This window comes from Oncorhynchus tshawytscha, linkage group LG05 (genome assembly GCF_018296145.1).
Source record: "Oncorhynchus tshawytscha isolate Ot180627B linkage group LG05, Otsh_v2.0, whole genome shotgun sequence".
Lineage (NCBI taxonomy): Eukaryota > Metazoa > Chordata > Actinopteri > Salmoniformes > Salmonidae > Oncorhynchus > Oncorhynchus tshawytscha.
This window is the reverse complement of record NC_056433.1, coordinates 78,225,763-78,244,734: the sequence shown is the minus strand read 5'-3', so window position 1 is coordinate 78,244,734 and position 18,972 is coordinate 78,225,763. Positions and strand designations below refer to the sequence as shown.

At 42.3% G+C, this 18,972-nt stretch overlaps 1 protein-coding gene across 2 annotated transcripts in view; it reads right to left on the bottom strand.

Annotated features, from left to right (window-relative positions):
* LOC112234933 (phosphatidylinositol 3-kinase regulatory subunit gamma) overlaps positions 1 to 15,421 on the bottom strand; it is a 352,082-nt gene extending 336,661 nt beyond the window's left edge. The window contains exons 1-2 of one of the 2 annotated variants that reach the window (XM_042322419.1): positions 15,236 to 15,421; positions 13,730 to 14,852 (exon numbers count right to left, since the gene is read on the bottom strand). In XM_042322419.1, coding sequence (XP_042178353.1) covers positions 13,730 to 14,081 — 352 coding nt within the window. In that variant the 5' untranslated portion in view covers positions 14,082 to 14,852; positions 15,236 to 15,421. The remainder of the gene's footprint in view (positions 1 to 13,729; positions 14,853 to 15,235) is intronic. The other variant, XM_042322420.1, reaches the window with a different exon arrangement.
* Positions 15,422 to 18,972: the final 3,551 nt, after the last annotated feature.

The following is an 18,972-nucleotide window of genomic DNA, read 5'->3' as shown; positions in this document are numbered from 1 at the left end:
AATTATGGTTATGGAAGGCATATATTTAGCTTCACAAGCCCTGAATTCGTTAGATTACTGCTACCTGTTTGACATGTAATGTATTTGACCTTTAGTTGTACAACAAAGCTTATTTAGAGATGTTTTTAGTCTTTTTTTGCAATATATTTTGTGAATCGCCCATAAGTTTGAAAAAAAAAACACAAAATAATTTTTAGGCCGTATTGCTCAGCCCTATTCAGCCATACAGCTCTCTGTCTTTCTCTGACGTTACGGCTCAGATACATTTAACGTATACTGTGTAGGTCAGGGACAACATGCTAATTGTTCATCTACAGCTGAACATGGCAGATAGAGAGGGGGAGATGGACACGGAGACTTAGACAGAGATAGACAGAAATGAAGAAGGAGAAGTGGAGAGAAAGAGAGACAGGTAGAGAGAGAGACAGGCAGAGGAAAGAGAGGGGACAGTAATAACACATGCCATAGAGGTTAATAGCTTCCGCCAATGACCTCAAAGGAAACATCCCTATAAACACGGAAGGTTCTTGATATAACAGCCATCTCTCTGTGTCTGCGTGTGCTTATTTACAGCAGGCGGTGTGTGGTATATGATTACCCCATTAGGGCGATTCCATGCCAGCGGGAGCTGAAAATATTTCTGGTATCTCAGATTGCTCTGGCAATTCTCACATAAAAACTTCATTGGGAGGAAGGATGTTTGACAGATTTCTTTTTAAACATTTGTATCACAAACGATTTTTGAGAAAATCATGATGAAAGTGGCCATTTTAGGCCCTTTTTAGACCTGTACATGCCTCCTGTAAGACCCTACGATGTGTGATGCGTACATGATGCAAACAACATGTTGGAGTCATTATACTTGAACAAGGGTCAAAAACAAGGGTCAAAATCAAAAGTAACAGTCAGTATCTGGTGTGGCCACCTGCTGCATTAAGTACTGCAGTGCATCTCCTCCTCATGGACTGTACTAGATTTGCCAGTTCTTACTGTGAGATGTTACCCCACTCCTCCACCAAGGCACCTGCAAGTTCCCGGACATTTCTGGGGGGGAATGGCCCTAGCTCTCACCCTCCGATCTAACAGGTCCCAGACGTGCTCAATGGGATTGAGATCCGGGCTCTTAACTGGCCATGGCAGAACACAGACATTCCTGTCTTGCAGGAAATCAGGCACAGAATGAGCAGTATGGCTGGTGACATTGTCATGCTGGAGGGTCATGTCAGGATGAGCCTGCAGGAAGGGTACCACATGAGGGAGGAGGATGTCTTCCCTGTAACGCACAGTATTGAGATTGCCTGCAATGACAACAAGCTCAGTCCGATGATGCTGTGACACACCGCCCCAGACCATGATGGGGACCCTCCACCTCCAAATCGATCCCGCTCCAGAGTACAGGCCTCGGTGTAACGCTCATTCCTGAGACAAAACCGTGACTCGTCAGTGAAGAGCACTATTTGCCAGTCCTGTATGGTCCACAGACATTGGGTTTGTGCCCATAGGCGACGTTGTTGCCGGTGATGTCTGGTGAGGACCTGCCTTACAACAGGCCTACAAGCCCTCAGTCCTACAAGCCAAGCTTCTCTCAGCCTATTGCAGACAGTCTGAGCACTGATGGAGGGATTGTGGTTCCTGGTGTAACTCGAGGCAGTTGTTGTTACCATCCTGTAACTGTCCCGCAGGTGTGATGTTCGGATGTACCGATCCTGTGCAGGTGTTACATGTGGTCTGCCACTGCGAGGATGATCAGCTGTCCGTCCTGTCTCCCTGTAGCGCTGTCTTAGGCGTCTCACATAACAAACATTGCAATTTATTGCCCTGCCCACATCTGCAGTCCTCATGCCTTCTTGCAGCATGCCTAAGGCACGTTCACGCAGATGAGCAGGGACCCTGGACATCCCTTTTTTTCCCCCAGAGTCAGTAGAAATGCCTCTTTAGTGTCCTAAACGTTCATAACTGTGACCTTAATTGCCTACCGTCTGTAAGCTGTTAGTGTCTTAACGACCGTTCCACAGGTGCATGTTCAATAATTGTTTATGGTTCATTGAACAAGCATGGGAAACAGTGTTTAAACCCTTTACAATGAAGATCTGTGAAGTTATTTGGATTTTTACGAATGATCTTTTAAAGACAGGGTCCTGAAAAAGGGACGTTTCTTTTTTTGCCTAGTTTATATTATCTTCAAACATCACATTTCCAGAGTACTTTTAATGATATGACCCATTTTGTACATATAAATGTACATTATAGGTCATTAACCAATCAAAGCCGTCCTTTAGGATTGGTATTGGTATTTTATTAGGAACCTCATTTGCTGTTGAGAAAGCCATTTGAACAATATGTTCATTTGAGTAATATGAGATGGAAGGGAGCTCCATGCAATAATGGCTATATATAATACTTTACGCTTTCTTGAATTTGTTATGGATTTGAGGACTGTGAAAAGACCCCTGGTGGCACGTCTGGTGGCGTAAGTGTGTGTGTCAGAGCTGTGCGTAAGTATGAAAACAATTTAGAATTTTCAACACGTTTCTTATAAAAAGAAGAAGTGATGCAGTCAGTCTCTCCTCAACTCTTAGCCAAGAGAGAGTGGCAGCATAGTATTTATATCAGCCATTTGATTTATATTAGCCATCTGCCAGAGTTCTGCCAGCACTTGACCACATTGCAGGACAATAATCAAGATAAGACCCAAATTGAACCTGCAGGACTTGCTTTGTGGAGTGTGGTGTCCAAAAAGAAGAGCATCTCTATATTACAGACATACCTCTCCCCATCTTTACAACCATTGAATCTATATGTATTTGTCCATGCCAGTTTACAATCTAAAGCAACACCAAGTAATATAGTCTCCTCAACTTGTTCAACAGCCACACCATTCATTACTAGATTCAGCTGAGGTCTAGAGCTTAGGGAACGAATTGTATCAAATACAATGCTCTTAGTTTTAGAGATGATCAGGACCAGTTTATTACTGGCCACCCATATCAAAACTGACTGCAACTCCTTGTTAAGAGGTTAAGGGTTTCAGTGACTTCATTAGCTGTGGTTGCGGACAGGGCATTCAGAAAGTATTGACTTTTTCTACATTTTGTTACATTACATTATTCTAAAATGGATTATATGAATGTTTTCCTCATCAATCTACACACAATACCCCCTAATGACAAAGAGGCAACAGATTTTTAGAATGTTTGCAACTTTATATATATTTTTAAACAGAAATATTTACATAAGTATTTAGACCCTGGGCCTCCCGAGTGGCACAGCGGTCTACGGCACTACATCACAGTGCTAGAGGCGTCACTACAGATATGCACTACAGAACCGGTTCGATCCCCGGCTGTGTCGCAGCCGGCTGCGACTGGGAGACCCATGAGGCGGCGCACAATTGGCCCAGCGTCGTCCGGGATAGGGGAAGGATTCGGCCGGTTGGGATGTCCTTGTCCCATCGTGCTTTATCGACTCCTTGTGGTGGCCCGGGCGCATGCACTGACTTCGGTCGCTAGTTGTACCGTGTTTCCTCTGACACATTGGAGTGGCTGGCTTCCTGGTTAAGCGAGCAGTGTGTCAAGAAGCAGTGTGGTTTGACGGGACAGGATTATGTTGAGGCAGAGATCTGGGGAAGGGTACCAAAAACAGCGTTGAACAGTGGCCTTCATTCTTAAATGGAAGAAGTTTGGAACCACCAAGACAATTGGGGAAGAAGAGCCTTGGTCAGGGAGGTGACCAAGAACAGAGTTGCTCTCTGGAGATGGGAGAATCTTCCAGAAAGACAACCATCTCTGCAGTACTCCACCAATCAGGCCTTTATGGTAGTGGCCACTTCTCAGTAAAAGGAACAAGACAGCCCGCTTGGAGTTTGCCAAACGGCACCTAAAAGACTCTCAGACCATGAGAAACAAGATTCTCTGGTCTGATGAAACCAAGATTGAACTCTTTGGCCTGAATGAACATCACGTCTGTAGGAAACCTGGCACCCACCCTACTGGGAAGTGTGGTGGTGGCAGCATCATACTGTGGGGGTGTTTTTCAGCGGCAGGGACTGGGAGACTAGTCAGGATCAAGGGGAAGATGAATGGAGTAAAGTACAGAGAGATCCTTGATGATAACCTGCTCCAGAGCGCTCAGGACCTCAAACTGGGGCGAAGGTTCACTTCCAACAGGTCAACGACCCTAAGCACACAGCCAAGACAACACAGAAATGGCTTTGGTACAAGTCTCTAAATGTCCTTGAGTGGCCCAGCCAGAGCTTGAACCCGATCAAATATCTCTGGAGAGACCTGAAATTAGCTGTGCAGCGACACTCCCCATCCAACCTGACAGAGCTTGAGAGAATCTGAGGAGAAGAATGGGGGAACTCCCCAAAGATAGGTGTGCCAAGCTTGTAGCAAGGCTGTAATCGCTGCCAAAGGTAGGTAGCCTAGTGGTAAGAGCATTGGACTAGTAACCAAAAGGTTGCTAGATCGAATCCCTGAGCTGACAAGGCACAAATCTGCCGTTCTGCCCCTGAACAACGCAGTTAATCCACGGTTCCTAGGCCGTCATTGAAAAAAGAATTTGTTCTTAACTGACTTGCCTAGTTAAATAAAGGTAAAAATAAAATAAAAAGTGCTTCAACAAAGTACTGTGTAATGGGTCTGAATACTTATGGAAATGTGATATTTCCTGGATTTTTTATTTTATTTTTTACCTGTTTTTGCTTTGTCATTATGGTGTATTGTGTGTAGATTGATGAGTGAAAATGCAATTTAATCAATTTAAGAATAAGGCTGTAACGTAACAAAATGTGGAAAAAGTCAAAGGGTCTGAATACTTTTCAAATGCACTGTATATGGTTGAATCACCAGCATACATGAACACACAGGCTTTGTTCAATGCCAGTGGCATGTCATTGGTAAAAAATTAAAACAAGTAGAAAGCCTAGAGAACTGCCCTGCGGTACACCACACCCTAAATGTTTGACATTATAGAATCTTCCATTAAAGAAAACCCTCTGAGTTCTACTAGATAGATAGTTCTGAATCCACGATATGGCAGAGGTTGAAGAGCCATAAAACATACGTTTATTTTTTCAAAAACAGGTTATGGTCAATAATATCAAAGGCTGCACTGAAATCTAAGTACAGCTCCCACAATCTCAGTACAGCTCCCACAATCTTCATCTTCTTAATTTCTGTCAACCAGTCATCAGTCATTTGCGTCAGTGCAGTACATGTTGAGTGTCCTTCTCTATAAGCATGCTGAAAGTCTGTCAATTTGTTTACAGAGAAATAGCATTGTATTAGGTCAAAAAAAATTCCAACTGTTTGCTAAGAGCTTTCAGCAAGCTGATTGGTCTGTTGTTAGAACTAGTAAAGACCGATTTACCACTCTTGGGTAGCGGACAAACGCCTTCCTCTAGACTCAGATTAAAGATTTGACAGATAGGAGTGGCCATAGAGTCAGCTACCATCCTCAGTAGCTTTCCATCTCAGTTGTCAATGCCAGGTTTGTCATTATTGATTGACTAGAATCATTTGTCTCCTGTCCCACACTAACTTCACAAAATAAAAATGTACAATGCTTTTCTTCATGATTTGTTTTTTTAAGCATGAATACAAAGACTCACTGTTTGCTGTTGGCATTTCCTGCTTAAGTTTGCCCACTTTGCCAATTAAGTAATCATTCAAATAAGTGTCGGAGGAAACAACGTACACTTTGCCAATTAAGCAATCATTAAAATAATGGGCGACATCAAACGGTTTTGTGATGAATAAGCCGTCTGATTCGATGAAAGATGGAGTTGAATTCGTCTTTCTGCCCATCATTTCATTTCAAGTACGCCAAAGTTTTTTTTTCATCATTGATCTTGGCTTCATGTAGCACATTCAGAAAATCACCAGCAGAGCGAGTTTCATTTAAATCCATTTTCCCATTCCCTGTGTTGGTGGTGATGATAAAATGGATCATAACTTCAGAATTAGAGAGCCCACTCTGGATCCAAACAATGTCTTAAAATGAACTAAATCAAAAAGGGTTGTTTTGAGATATTTATATTAATATTTTGAATGTTGAATAAATAAATGAACGTGAACATTTGTATTTCAGAATCTGGACATACTCCACATGTTAAAGCACACTATAAGGAGTATAATGACTCCAACATGTTAAAGCACACTATAAGGAGTACAATGACTCCACATGTTAAAACACACTATAAGGAGTATAATGACTCCACATGTTAAAGCACACTATAAGGAGTATAATGACTGACTCCACATGTTAAAGCACACTATAAGCTCCACATGTTAAAACACACTATAAGGAGTATAATGACTCCACATGTTAAAACACACTATAAGGAGTATAATGACTCCACATGTTAAAGCACACTATAAGGAGTATAATGACTCCACATGTTAAAGCACACTATAAGGAGTATAATGACTCCAACATGTTAAAGCACACTATAAGGAGTATAATGACTCCACATGTTAAAACACACTATAAGGAGTATAATGACTCCACATGTTAAAGCACACTATAAGGAGTATAATGACTCCACATGTTAAAGCATGTTAAAACATGTTAAAACACTATAAGGAGTATAATGACTCCACATGTTAAAGCACACTATAAGGACTATAATGACTCCAACATGTTAAAACACACTATAAGGAGTATAATGACTCCAACATGTTAAAGCACACTATAAGGAGTATAATGACTCCACATGTATAATGACTCCACATGTTAAAACACACTATAAGGAGTATAATGACTCCACATGTTAAAGCACACACTATAAAGGAGTATAATGACTCCACATGTTAAAGCACACTATAAGGAGTATAATGACTCCACATGTTAAAGCACACTATAAGGAGTATAATGACTCCACATGTTAAAACACACTATAAGGAGTATAATGACTCCACATGTTAAAGCACACTATAAGGAGTATAATGACTCCACATGTTAAAGCACACTATAAGGAGTATAATGACTCCACATGTTAAAGCACACTATAAGGAGTATAATGACTCCACATGTTAAAGCACACTATAAGGAGTATAATGACTACACTATAAGGAGTATAATGACTCCACATGTTAAAGCTCCACATGTTAAAGCACACTATAAGGAGTATAATGACTCCACATGTTAAAGCACACTATAAGGAGTATAATGACTCCACATGTTAAAGCACACTATAAGGAGTATAATGACTCCACATGTTAAAGCACACTATAAGGAGTATAATGACTCCACATATAAAGGAGTATAATGACTCCACATGTTAAAGCACACTATAAGGAGTATAATGACTCCACATGTTAAAACACACTATAAGGAGTATAATGACTCCACATGTTAAAGCACACTATAAGGAGTATAATGACTCCAACATGTTAAAGCACACTATAAGGAGTATAATGACTCCAACATGTTAAAACACACTATAAGGAGTATAATGACTCCACATGTTAAAGCACACTATAAGGAGTATAATGACTCCAACATGTTAAAGCACACTATAAGGAGTATAATGACTCCACATGTTAAAGCACACTATAAGGAGTATAATGACTCCAACATGTTAAAGCACAGTATAAGGAGTATAATGACTCCACATGTTAAAGCACACTATAAGGAGTATAATGACTCCAAAAGCACAGTATAAGTTAATGTCTGCTGCATCATGTACACTTCACACATCACAGGGTCTTACAGGAGGCATGTACACTTCACACATCACAGGGTCTTACAGGAGGCATGTACACTTCACACATCACAGGGTCTTACAGGAGGCATGTACAGGTCTAAAATGGGCCTAAAATGGCCTCTTCCATCATGATTTTCTCAAAAATGGTTTGTGATACAAATGTAAAAAGCATATCAAGCATCATTCCTCCAAAATTAAGTTTTTATGTGAGAATTTCCAGAACAATCTGACATACCAGAAATATTTTCAGCTCGAGCTGGTGTGAAATTGCCTATTCCCTTCACAAAGAACCCTGACTAGTCTGCATGGATCCTCCACCTCTGCTCCATACCTGCAGGTAATTATCACACAGCCAACAGGGATTTATTTGCCACTGTCATAATTGCAGCGTACTTGTTGTATTTATCTCACTAGCGCTGATGCTTGGTGAGATAGATAGGGGGATGTTCGCTAATCGCTATCTCAGTGCAGTTTCACACAGACACACTTGTTGTATTTATCTCACTAGCGCTGATGCTTGGTGAGATAGACAGGGGGATGTTCTCTAATCGCTGCTATCTATCAGTTCAGTTTCACACAGACACACTTGTTGTCATAATGATATTCACCTGATTGGAATTGACTGTAGCTGGAGGTGTGGGAATTGGCTGATGTACGTTCAAGAGTGTAACAGGAAGAAGAAGTGAAGGACTATGGGTATAATAATTCAGAGACCCTAATCTTGTTCATCTTTGAGCGACCCCATAATTCCATCAAATAATGTGCCTCACCCTTGGGACTCTAGAATTTAAAGGTAGATTCGGTGAAATGACGTTGCCATGAGCAGCACCGCGGATATTGAGATGGGAGAGATGCAAGACTTCGCTCTCACACAGTCACACACAGTATCTGCGCATGTGCACGGGTTCGCTTCACTCTGTTACTCTGTGAATCTGTGCGTCACAGTAGACTGTTCGAGATTGTGCAGATTGAAAATGCGGCAACCTAAATTCACATGATGCCCTGTTCCAAGTTGTCAAATGAGGGTTTGTAAGGTCATGAAAAGTCATGGAAATTAGTTTCATAATTGTTGTTAATGTAATTCATGAACACACACTTTTAAATATTATCAATCACTTAAAAATCGACATATCCGTCATTAACGGAATGAACCTTCAGTGCATGTCTGTGTGTGCCAGTTTGCCGTTGCCTGAGGAGAGGGCGACATTTCAGCGGCAGGTATAAAATAATGAAAGTACAACAGACTAACAAGATGGCCAATTTAAAACATAACTTGTAACAGTTATCTCGCTAGTTAACTATAGCTAACTAGGCATTCACGTCGTTGTCGCCTTTCCACTGTCACTGTAGGTAGATAGGCTAAATAAATCTGCACCGTTGGAAAACTGAGATTCCCCTCTATTAAACAGCAGCAATGGAATTGCTACAACGTTAAAGGAAAAGTCCACCCAAAAACTATCTTTTGATATTTGTTTCATTAGTCCATTGTTGACATAGTCCCAAAATGTTTTGCTTGTCAGCACTCAAGTTGTCAAGATATATAACTTTCAAAATACAGAAATCATCCTGTATGATACATTTTGCAATTTAAATTAATTAATTATGCCCTAATCTATGGCTATCACGTGACTGGGCAGGCTGGGAGGGCATAGACCCACCCACTGGGGAGCCAGGCCCAGCCAATCAGAATGTGTTTTTCCCCCCAAAAGGGCTTTATTACAGACAGAAATACTCCTCAGTTTCAGCTGTCCGGGTGGCTGGTCTCAGATGATCCCGCAGGTGAAGACGCTGGATGTGGAGGTCCTGGGCTGTCGTGGTTACACGTGGTCTGTGGTTGTCAGGCCGGTTGAACGTACTTCCAAATACTCTAAAATAATGTGGGACGTGGCTTACGGTAGAGCAATTAACATTTAATTCTGTGGCAACAGCTCTGGTGCCCTGCTAGAGCTGCTCCGGTCAACTATAAGTGCTGCTATTGTGAAGTGGAAACATTTAGGAGCAACAACGATTCAGTTGCAAAGTGGTAGGCCACACAAGCTCACAGAACGGGACAGCTGAGTGCTGAAGCATGCATCGTGTAAAAATCGTCTGTCCTCGGTGGCAACACTCACTACCGAGTTCCAAACTGCCTCTGGAAGCAATGCAGGCACAATGCCAAGCTTCGGCTGGAGTGGTGTAAAGCTCACCACCATTTGACTGATGGAACAGTGGAAACACGTTCTCTGGAGTGATGAATCACGCTTCACCATCTGGCAATCCGACGGATGAATCTGGGTTTGGCGGATGCCAGGAGAACGCTACCTGACCCAATACATAGTGCCAACTGTAAAGTTTGGTGGAGGAGGAATAATGGTCTGGGGTTGTTTTTCATTTAGTTCCAGTGAAGGGAAATCTTAACATTCTAAATGATTCTGTCCTTCCAACTTTGTGGAAACAGTTTAGGGAAGGCCCTTTCCCATTTCAGCATAACAATGCCTCCATGCACAAAGCAAAGTCCGTAATGAAATAGTTTTTCGAGATTGGTGTGAAAAACTTGACTGGCCTGCACAGAGCCTTGACCTCAACCCCATTGAACACCTTTGGAATGAATTGGAAAGCCGACTGCGCGCCAGGCCTAATCGTCCAACATCAGTGCCCGACCTCACAAACGCTCTTGCGGCTGAATGGAAGAAAGTCCCCGCAACAATGTTCCAACATCTAGTGGAAAGCCTTCACAGAAGAGTGGAGGCTGTTACAGCAGCAAAGAGGAAGACCAACTCCATATTAATGCCTGTGATTTTGATATTAGATGTTAGCCTACCTTATCCATTTGATCCCTGATTGAATGAAGGAATCATTTTATAAAGACAAAAGCACTTGGTTTGTTACCCAATATTTTTTCTCAAGGGTGGCAACCATACTCCAGGATAGCTACTGGGTGTGCAGGCTTTTGTTCAAGCCCTGCTCTAACCAAGTTGTAGCCTGAACATCATCTGCTCAACATGACCTTGATATGCAGGCTTGGAGTTTCATGGTTCGATCAAAAGCCAAGCCTGCACACCCAGGAAATCTCCAGATGGCAGGTTGACCACACAACGGCAGGAGATGATAGGCCTACTTTGGATTAGACAAAGCAACCGTCCAGTGTCAATAATGTTAACTTATACGTTTTTCATGTAGGCTATAATAATAGTTGTGAAAATTTGGTGAAGTCATTGAAAATGTGTATGTACCCTTAAATGTGAATAATCAGAGTGAGCACAGTCTAATGGAACGACTTGGAAAAAGACAACTCCTGCACTTCTTTCATCCCAAGTCAGGCACGGATCTACGTCATATCGCTGAGTCTACCTTTAATCCATTCTTACTCCGCTTCTCTGCCTGCCAAGCCAAGGTGATGAAGGAAGAGGAGAGAATGGTGTGGAATACCTGTACCGTCCCATACTGTAGTGCCGTACACCTAAGATCTGCCAGGCTTTTCAGCAGTGATAGAAGTGAAGATTGGCCACTACTATTCCCTCTGCAAACTAAGACCTCCATGTTCCTCTTCTACTGCTGCTGCTGGAAGTGAGGTGATATGTGATTGGAGGAGTGTAGCGTGTCAGCTCCATGATCCAATGCACCAGCCAGCCAATCAATTATTCAAGTCAAATACAGTCTTGTGCCTGGGAGGAAGAACGGCTGGAGGGACTGAGGACTGATGGCCTAGTTTAGCTTAGTCTGACTGGCTGGCTAGGAGTCTCATAACATAACGACGGCTATCCAGTAGACCATTTACAAAGCAACGAGAGAGCGAGAGATACAGAGAGATTGAGATAAACAGAGACTCTGAGAGAGAGAGAGAGAGAGAGAGAGAGAGACTGAGAGAGAGAGAGAGAGAGACTGAGAAAAATAGAGACTCGGAGAGAGAGACAGAGAGACACAGAGACAGAGAGAGAGAGAGAGAAAAGTAAAATATATATAAATAACAGAAAACAGGCCTAACCTATTCCCATAAAAGAGACTAGCATGGCAGACAATTAAGCAGAGCAGTCCTGGAATAATCCGCCTGGCCCATTTAGCAGATAAACAACGGCAACACTATGCAACTTTTCTTTTTAGGAAAACAGCTAACTTCCTGCAATTCTACACATTTTCCATCGGGCAGAGAGAAAATGTTGTGGTTTTAAAGCTACCTTCTTGCTATTCTACACATTTTTCCATGTGGCTGTGAGAAAATGTTGCATTTTTAAAGCTAACGTCCTGCACTTCTAAACATTTTTGCCATGGCTTATGACATGTTCTGAGGGTTGGGCCTCAGAGCCCTCCAACCAGAAATGTGTAGAATAGTCGGAAATTTGCTTCAAAACTACTGCCTCGCGGAGGTGTCCGGTACGTCACTGTACAGCAGCCCTAACCCCAGGCCAGACACACAGAGCTAAAACAGAGCTCACCCAGCCCTGTAAAAACACTAATCAAAGCCTGCCAAATAGAGGATAGCTATTTAAGTGTTACTTTAGCTTGCTCACAAGCAAGTCTGGATACAGGCTTATACCAGAGCTTGTCCTCTTTGTGAGGAGTGCTGCGTTTGTTCATCTGGATGCTGAATAAAACATCAAAACAAATCCAGCTGCCTGCGAGTCATGACACACACACACACACACACACACACACACACACACACACGTAGACCTAGCTCTTTTCAAAAACACATACACATCGTCTTCGTAAACACAAATGCTAGTGCATCTTTATTTTAGCAGAACTAACACCAAGGTTTGGTTAGGAACTAATTCAGTGACAGGAACACTCAGTGCAAGACAACAGCGCTAACGCAGGTTAGCATCTTTGAGGCTGGCTGTGCATCTGGAGCACATGGGAGCCTACTGGAGCACACACGGGTGTGGCTGTGTCACAACATGTTCACTTCTCAGGACTGGTCTGGTGGAAGTACAGAAATACACTCTTTTATCTTTTTCTGCAGTAAAGCTTTAACACATGCTTCAGACAGGCAACCCAATTCACACTCTGGTCCATGATGACTCACAACATAACAGACTGCCATTCAGTCAGTGATACTGTTTGCCTCTAGTCCAGAATTACAACAAAACCCAGTGGTATACACTGAACAAAAATATAAACGCAACATGTAAAGTGTTGTTCCCATGTTTCATGAGCTGAAATAAAAGATCACAAAAATGTTCCATATGCCAAACCGTTTATTTCTCTCAAATTGTGTGCACAAATTTGTTCACATCCCTGTTAGTGAGCATTTCTCATTTACCAAGACAATCTATCCTCCTGACAGTGGCATATCAAGAAGCTGATTAAACAGCATGATCATTACACAGGTGCACCTTGTGCTAGGGACAATAAAAGGCCACTCTAAAATGTGCATTTTTGTCACAACACAATGCCACAGTTGTATCAAGTTTGGAGGGAGTGTGCAATTGGCATGCTGACTGCAGGAATGTCCACCAGAGCTGTTGCCAGAGAATGTTCATTTCTCAACCATAAGCCGTCTCCAACGTCATTTTAGAGAATTTGGCAATATGTCCAACTGACCTCACAACCGCAGACCATGTGTATGGCGTCGTGTGGGCAAGCGGTTTACTGATGTCAACGTTGTGAAGAGTGTGGTTATGGTATGGGCAGGCAAAAGCTATGGAAAAGGAACACAATTGAATTTTATCGATGGCAATTTGAATGCACAGAAATACCGTGACTAGATCCTGAGGCCCATTTTTTTAAGTGTCTTTGACCAACAGATGCAAATCTGTATTCACAGTCATGTGAAATCCATAGATCAGGGCCTAATGAATTTATTTCAATTGACTGATTTCCTCAAATGAAATGTAACTCAGTAAAATCATAGAAATTACTGCATGTTCCGTTAATATTTTTGTTCAGTATAGATTACCAGACCAAACCATAAAGCCAAGCACCATTACATTGCAGTTAACAGGTCATAACAGATAGCTCTAACATTTAACAGATGGCCAGTCTCCATGTTTCTGAATTGAGTACTCTTGGCATGCCCCCATCCTCAGTTCCAACACTTACCTCCTGCTGCAGCGGCCCCTGTAGGCTGGGGTCCGGGCCCCACGCTGCTCTGTGTTCCCCCAGGCGTTGGGGGAACGGGTCTGGGCCAGGGCTTGGCGGCGGGCAGCCCCTGCCTCAACACCCCAGTGTACTCCACAAACGTCCCGGGGAAGTCGCCCTTCTCTTTGGTCCGCTCGTTGGTGCCGTGCAGCCATCCCTTGGGGCTGTGGTGTTCATCCCCTTCCTGGTAGTCCTTCAGAGAGGCCTTCAGGACCGTCAGGATGTCCCCTGGCTGGAGGCTGATGTCATCACCATGCTCCCGTTTGTACTCGAAGAGTGCGAGGTACTGGAAGCTGCTGTCATTGGCTGTCATGGCGACAGTCACAGGCTCATCGATAGTCCCTCAGGCTTCAACTGAGGTCTGCTGCGTCACTGATTCAAGTCCTCTGTTTTTCTTTGCAAACTTAATTCCAATGCCTTAGCGAGGACTAGTACTTTAGTGTTCACCCAAAAGTCTAGGAGCCCTTGAGTTGAAGAGAATAGTAAAGAATCAGCATTGGGATGATCCCATCCGAGTCATGGTGAGAAACTGCACCATTCACCGAGGAGGAGAAACCAGACAGTGGGTCTGTCCGTCGTCCTCGGTTAGGTACACTTCTGATGTTCCACCCCTCTGTCTGTCTGTCTATCAGTCAGTCAGTCTCAACTCTCCCGTCTGGTGTGTCCAGGGCCTGAGGAGGTCTGAGGTGGGCATGGAGGAGAGACAGAGAAAGACTGGGGGAGGGGGGGGGGGCAGAGGAGGGTAGCACTGAGTAGCACTGTTTCAAAACAGGGTGACCTAGAGCCCTTGATGGGGTTGATGGGGTGTGTCCCTAGACGCCGAGATTCTGAGGTTCTGCAGAGTTGGCAGTGTTCCACAGATAGATGTGGGATCCTCCTACCCAGTGTCCCCTCTGTTCTGTCAGTCAGGTGTTGCAGCACAGTGAACTCAGGACAGGCCACCCTAGCTCCCTCCCACACCTGGATAATATTCATCCACTGCAGAGCAGACAGGCAGGGCATCCAGTCCAGCACTCGCTCTCTCTACTCCAGCAGAATGCCTTAAACACAGGTCCCACTGCAGCCAGCCAGCCCTACCTGGAAACTTCACCAAGTTACATGGTTATAGCCTCCTTATTAGGACATTAAATATGTTGATATAATGATATAACATGCCATATTATTATCATTATATGTTATTATTTGCATCACTACTGACAGGAAGCAATATAAGGATCATTTATAGTAACGCGATACAGAATTTACAGACATGAGAAAAATCGACCATTATTTCAATAGACATATTACATTGTGTGTGGCTAATATTATACATTAGGCCTACATATTATATGATAGCCACACTATAAAATGAAGGCATGGAATCAAACGTGTCACATATAAAATGTGACTGGGCGAATAGGAACTTTAGAGCAACAAGCAAAAACTCGAGTGGTAGCCTTATTTTGTGAAATTGCGGCGTAAACTTACCTTTCAGTGCCGTAGAGCTCTTGCCTTCTATCCGTGCACCGTTGTCCAATTTATGCGACTTGCTTGTTAAAATGCACACGGTATAAAAGACAGACGAATATAAAAGCAGACGTCCATATAGCCCGGTATAAAAATGCGTGGCTGGTCCACACCTCGAGCCAGACCTGCTCCCAATACTCTAGTACAGCGCGTGGTGATGTCAGAGACCACACCCCCGGCGTCTGCGAATTATTCTAGTAGAGAAGGTGCACTACTGCAGTAGGCAATACTTCAACTGAGGTTAATACTGCTTACCGTTGAAACCCTAATTATTATGTTTTATCACATTTAGCATTAGGCCTGTCGTAGTTTACTCACATGTGCGGAATGAACACAGGGTCCAAATCGCGACGGGCGGTCATGTAGGCTAGGATAGTTGGAGCTGCGTCAGAATGATGATAAATTAGCCTATGTAGCCCGCTCATCTGAACTGAATTTTGCGCGCCTCTGGTAAAAACTATCAATCTCACATGGATTGCTTTTAGAGGGGAAAGAACGGCTGATATTTCGGACGGTATGGCAGCAGTGCTGCTATCCTAAATTAATCACAACTGGACCGTTACAAACCGTTCCACTGCCAGGGGCAATCTGCTACGTCATGTGTGCACATTTTCAGTCTCGCTGTAATTTAGGCCACTGTCACAGACATAAATCTGTTGATGGCAGGGCCAGCAAAAAGGAAGTTGTGCCACAATTTGGGCACTCAAATCATCATTAAATCCTCATAAAATCGTAGCCTACCCTATACCCTACTGTAATTGATTGCACACAACACACCATCTAATATGTGATTTGTCATTACAGACCAAATTGTCTTGCAGGTCCAAGTAAACCCACGACTCTTGCATTTGACATGCGACACAAATTGATGTACACATAATAAACTATAGGCCTGTAATTAATAGACTATGAGACTAGAACATAATGCCCATTTAGAACAGTAATATTCACAATAGGCTTGGTAACCTCTCACTGGCTCAGTGACCAAGAGATGGTAGGCTAGGCTGCCACAAATGTAACCGTTTCAATTTCAGTAGGTACACTGAAATGCCTTTCTTGCACATCATATTAACTCAAAATGAATAAACGTTTTGAATAACTAACATTTTTAAAGTTATGTCCCCCCGTCCTTGACTTTTCCTGAATAAGTGTAATACACTATCATTGTTAGAATCTTAATATCACAAATAGCATTTGTGTTATAAGCAGTTTTAAGAGTACATGTCACCCCCCTGACAAGTACAAATCTGTCATTCTGCCCCTGAACAGGCAGTTAACCCACAGTTAACCCACTTAAATAAAGGTGAAATAAAAAATAAAAGACCTGTGCTGTTGATGGCCCATCAAAACTACACCTAAACTATATTGAAACTATAGTAATTACACATATAGTAATAGAGTTAGCCTAAATACAATATTAAATTGATAATAGTCTAATTAGTGAGAATATTATTAATTGTTAAATGGTATATGAAGAATCTGATGAACAGCGCAGCTTGAACAGCGCACCGAGTCACAAGCAGGTAAGACGTTTTGATGTGGATATATGTATATATATATATAGTATCAGAAAGAGCATATTAAACATTTTCCTAATCACATATCCTTTCCTACAACTCATAAAAATGACCCCTTGAGCTCCAAAATCTCACTTTTGGGGGGCAGAATTACTGCTAGGACATTCGCTCCCCATGTGCGATGCATCACTCAAAGCACAATAATATTTTAAAATCCAAATATGCCATTCTGTTCTTTTTAAATACATTTACTTAAATGAATTCCTCGAGGCCTGCCCTTAACAAATGAATAATGCATGATCTTTGTGCTTGTGGTTAATTCATCGATTTTAACACTGGAATTGTGTAGTTTTATTGGTTTTCTTTTGTTGAGCCTACAGTTACATAAACTAATGACAACGCTATTGTGTTCTTTGAAATACATTTGACTTTGTATTCTACTGTTACCTAAGACTTTCTTAAACACGACCAAATGATTATTCTTCCAATAGCATATATGAAATGTATTTATCACACTGTTAGAATGTGTACTTTCTACATACACCTTATTGGCCCGAATGTGGGTCCGAGGAGTCCAGGCTTGTCTGGTGTTAGTCACTGGCATCGGTATGCCAGTCAAAGTTATATTTCCAATTAAATAAAATTCCTAAAACTGATAGGCTCTTTGAATTGACTAGATTTGCATTTGCCTGTTTTCATATCTAATGAGTGACAGATCGAAATTTACTGGGGGGAGGGATGGTCCAAAATAGGGAGGGTTGTGTGATTTTATGGGTGTTTTCTGCCCATATTTCCCTATAAGCAATGGCTTGACTTACTTTTCATATTACCCTAATAAAGGTTACTAACGTTTGTGAAGGTTCGGTATGGTGTGGCTATTATTAAGCTTTTGCTACTTTAGGCCTATGAAATGAAGGCAGTGTCCCCCTCTGCTCCAACTGACACCAACAGTTGAACTTGAGGTGATGAAGTCTGTTTCATGCCTACCAGAGTTACTCCTATAATCTAGCAATATAATGCTTATCTTTTTACAAAATACGATCCTCCTTTTGCATGTCTATATCCGTATAGCAGCCATCTGACATTTTAATTAAAACTTTTTTTTTTACCTTTATTTAACTAGGCAAGTCAGTTAAGAACAAATTCTTATTTTCAATGACGGCCTAGGAACAGTGGGTTAACTGCTTGTTCAGGGGCAGAACGACAGATTTGTCAGCTCGGGGGTGTGAACATGCAACCTTCCGGTTACTAGTCCAACGCTTTAACCACTAGGCTACCCTGCCGCCATAAAGAAATGCATGTCGGTGTTGTGGCATGCCACCGGCATATCTCCTTCTCTGTGGTTAGGCCTATGCTTCTCTTCCCTTATATAGGCTATATACATGAAACAACATATCTCCTTCTCTCTGTGGTTAGGCCTATGCTTCTCTTCCCTTATATAGGCTGTATATATGAAACAACATATCTCCTTCTCTCTGTGGTTAGGCCTATGCTTCTCTTCCCTTATATAGGCTGTATATATGAAACAACATATCTCCTTCTCTCTGTGGTTAGGCCTACGCTTCTCTTCCCTTATATAGGCTGTATATATGAAACAACATATCTCCTTCTCTCTGTGGTTAGGCCTACGCTTCTCTTCCCTTATATAGGCTGTATATATGAAACAACATATCTCCTTCTCTCTGTGGTTAGGCCTATGCTTCTCTTCCCTTATATAGGCTGTATATATGAAACAACATATCTCCTTCTGTCTGTGGTTAGGCCTACGCTTCTCTTCCCTTATATAGGCTATATACATGAAACAACATATCTCCTTCTCTCTGTGATTAGGCCTACGCTTCTCTTCCCTTATATAGGCTATATACATGAAACAACATATCTCCTTCTCTCTGTGGTTAGGCCTACGCTTCTCTTCCCTTATATAGGCTGTATATATGAAACAACATATCTCCTTCTCTCTGTGGTTAGGCCTACGCTTCTCTTCCCTTATATAGGCTGTATATATGAAACAACATATCTCCTTCTGTCTGTGGTTAGGCCTACGCTTCTCTTCCCTTATATAGGCTATTTACATGAAACAACATATCTCCTTCTCTCTGTGGTTAGGCCTATGCTTCTCTTCCCTTATATAGGCTATATACATGAAACAACATATCTCCTTCTCTCTGTGGTTAGGCCTAT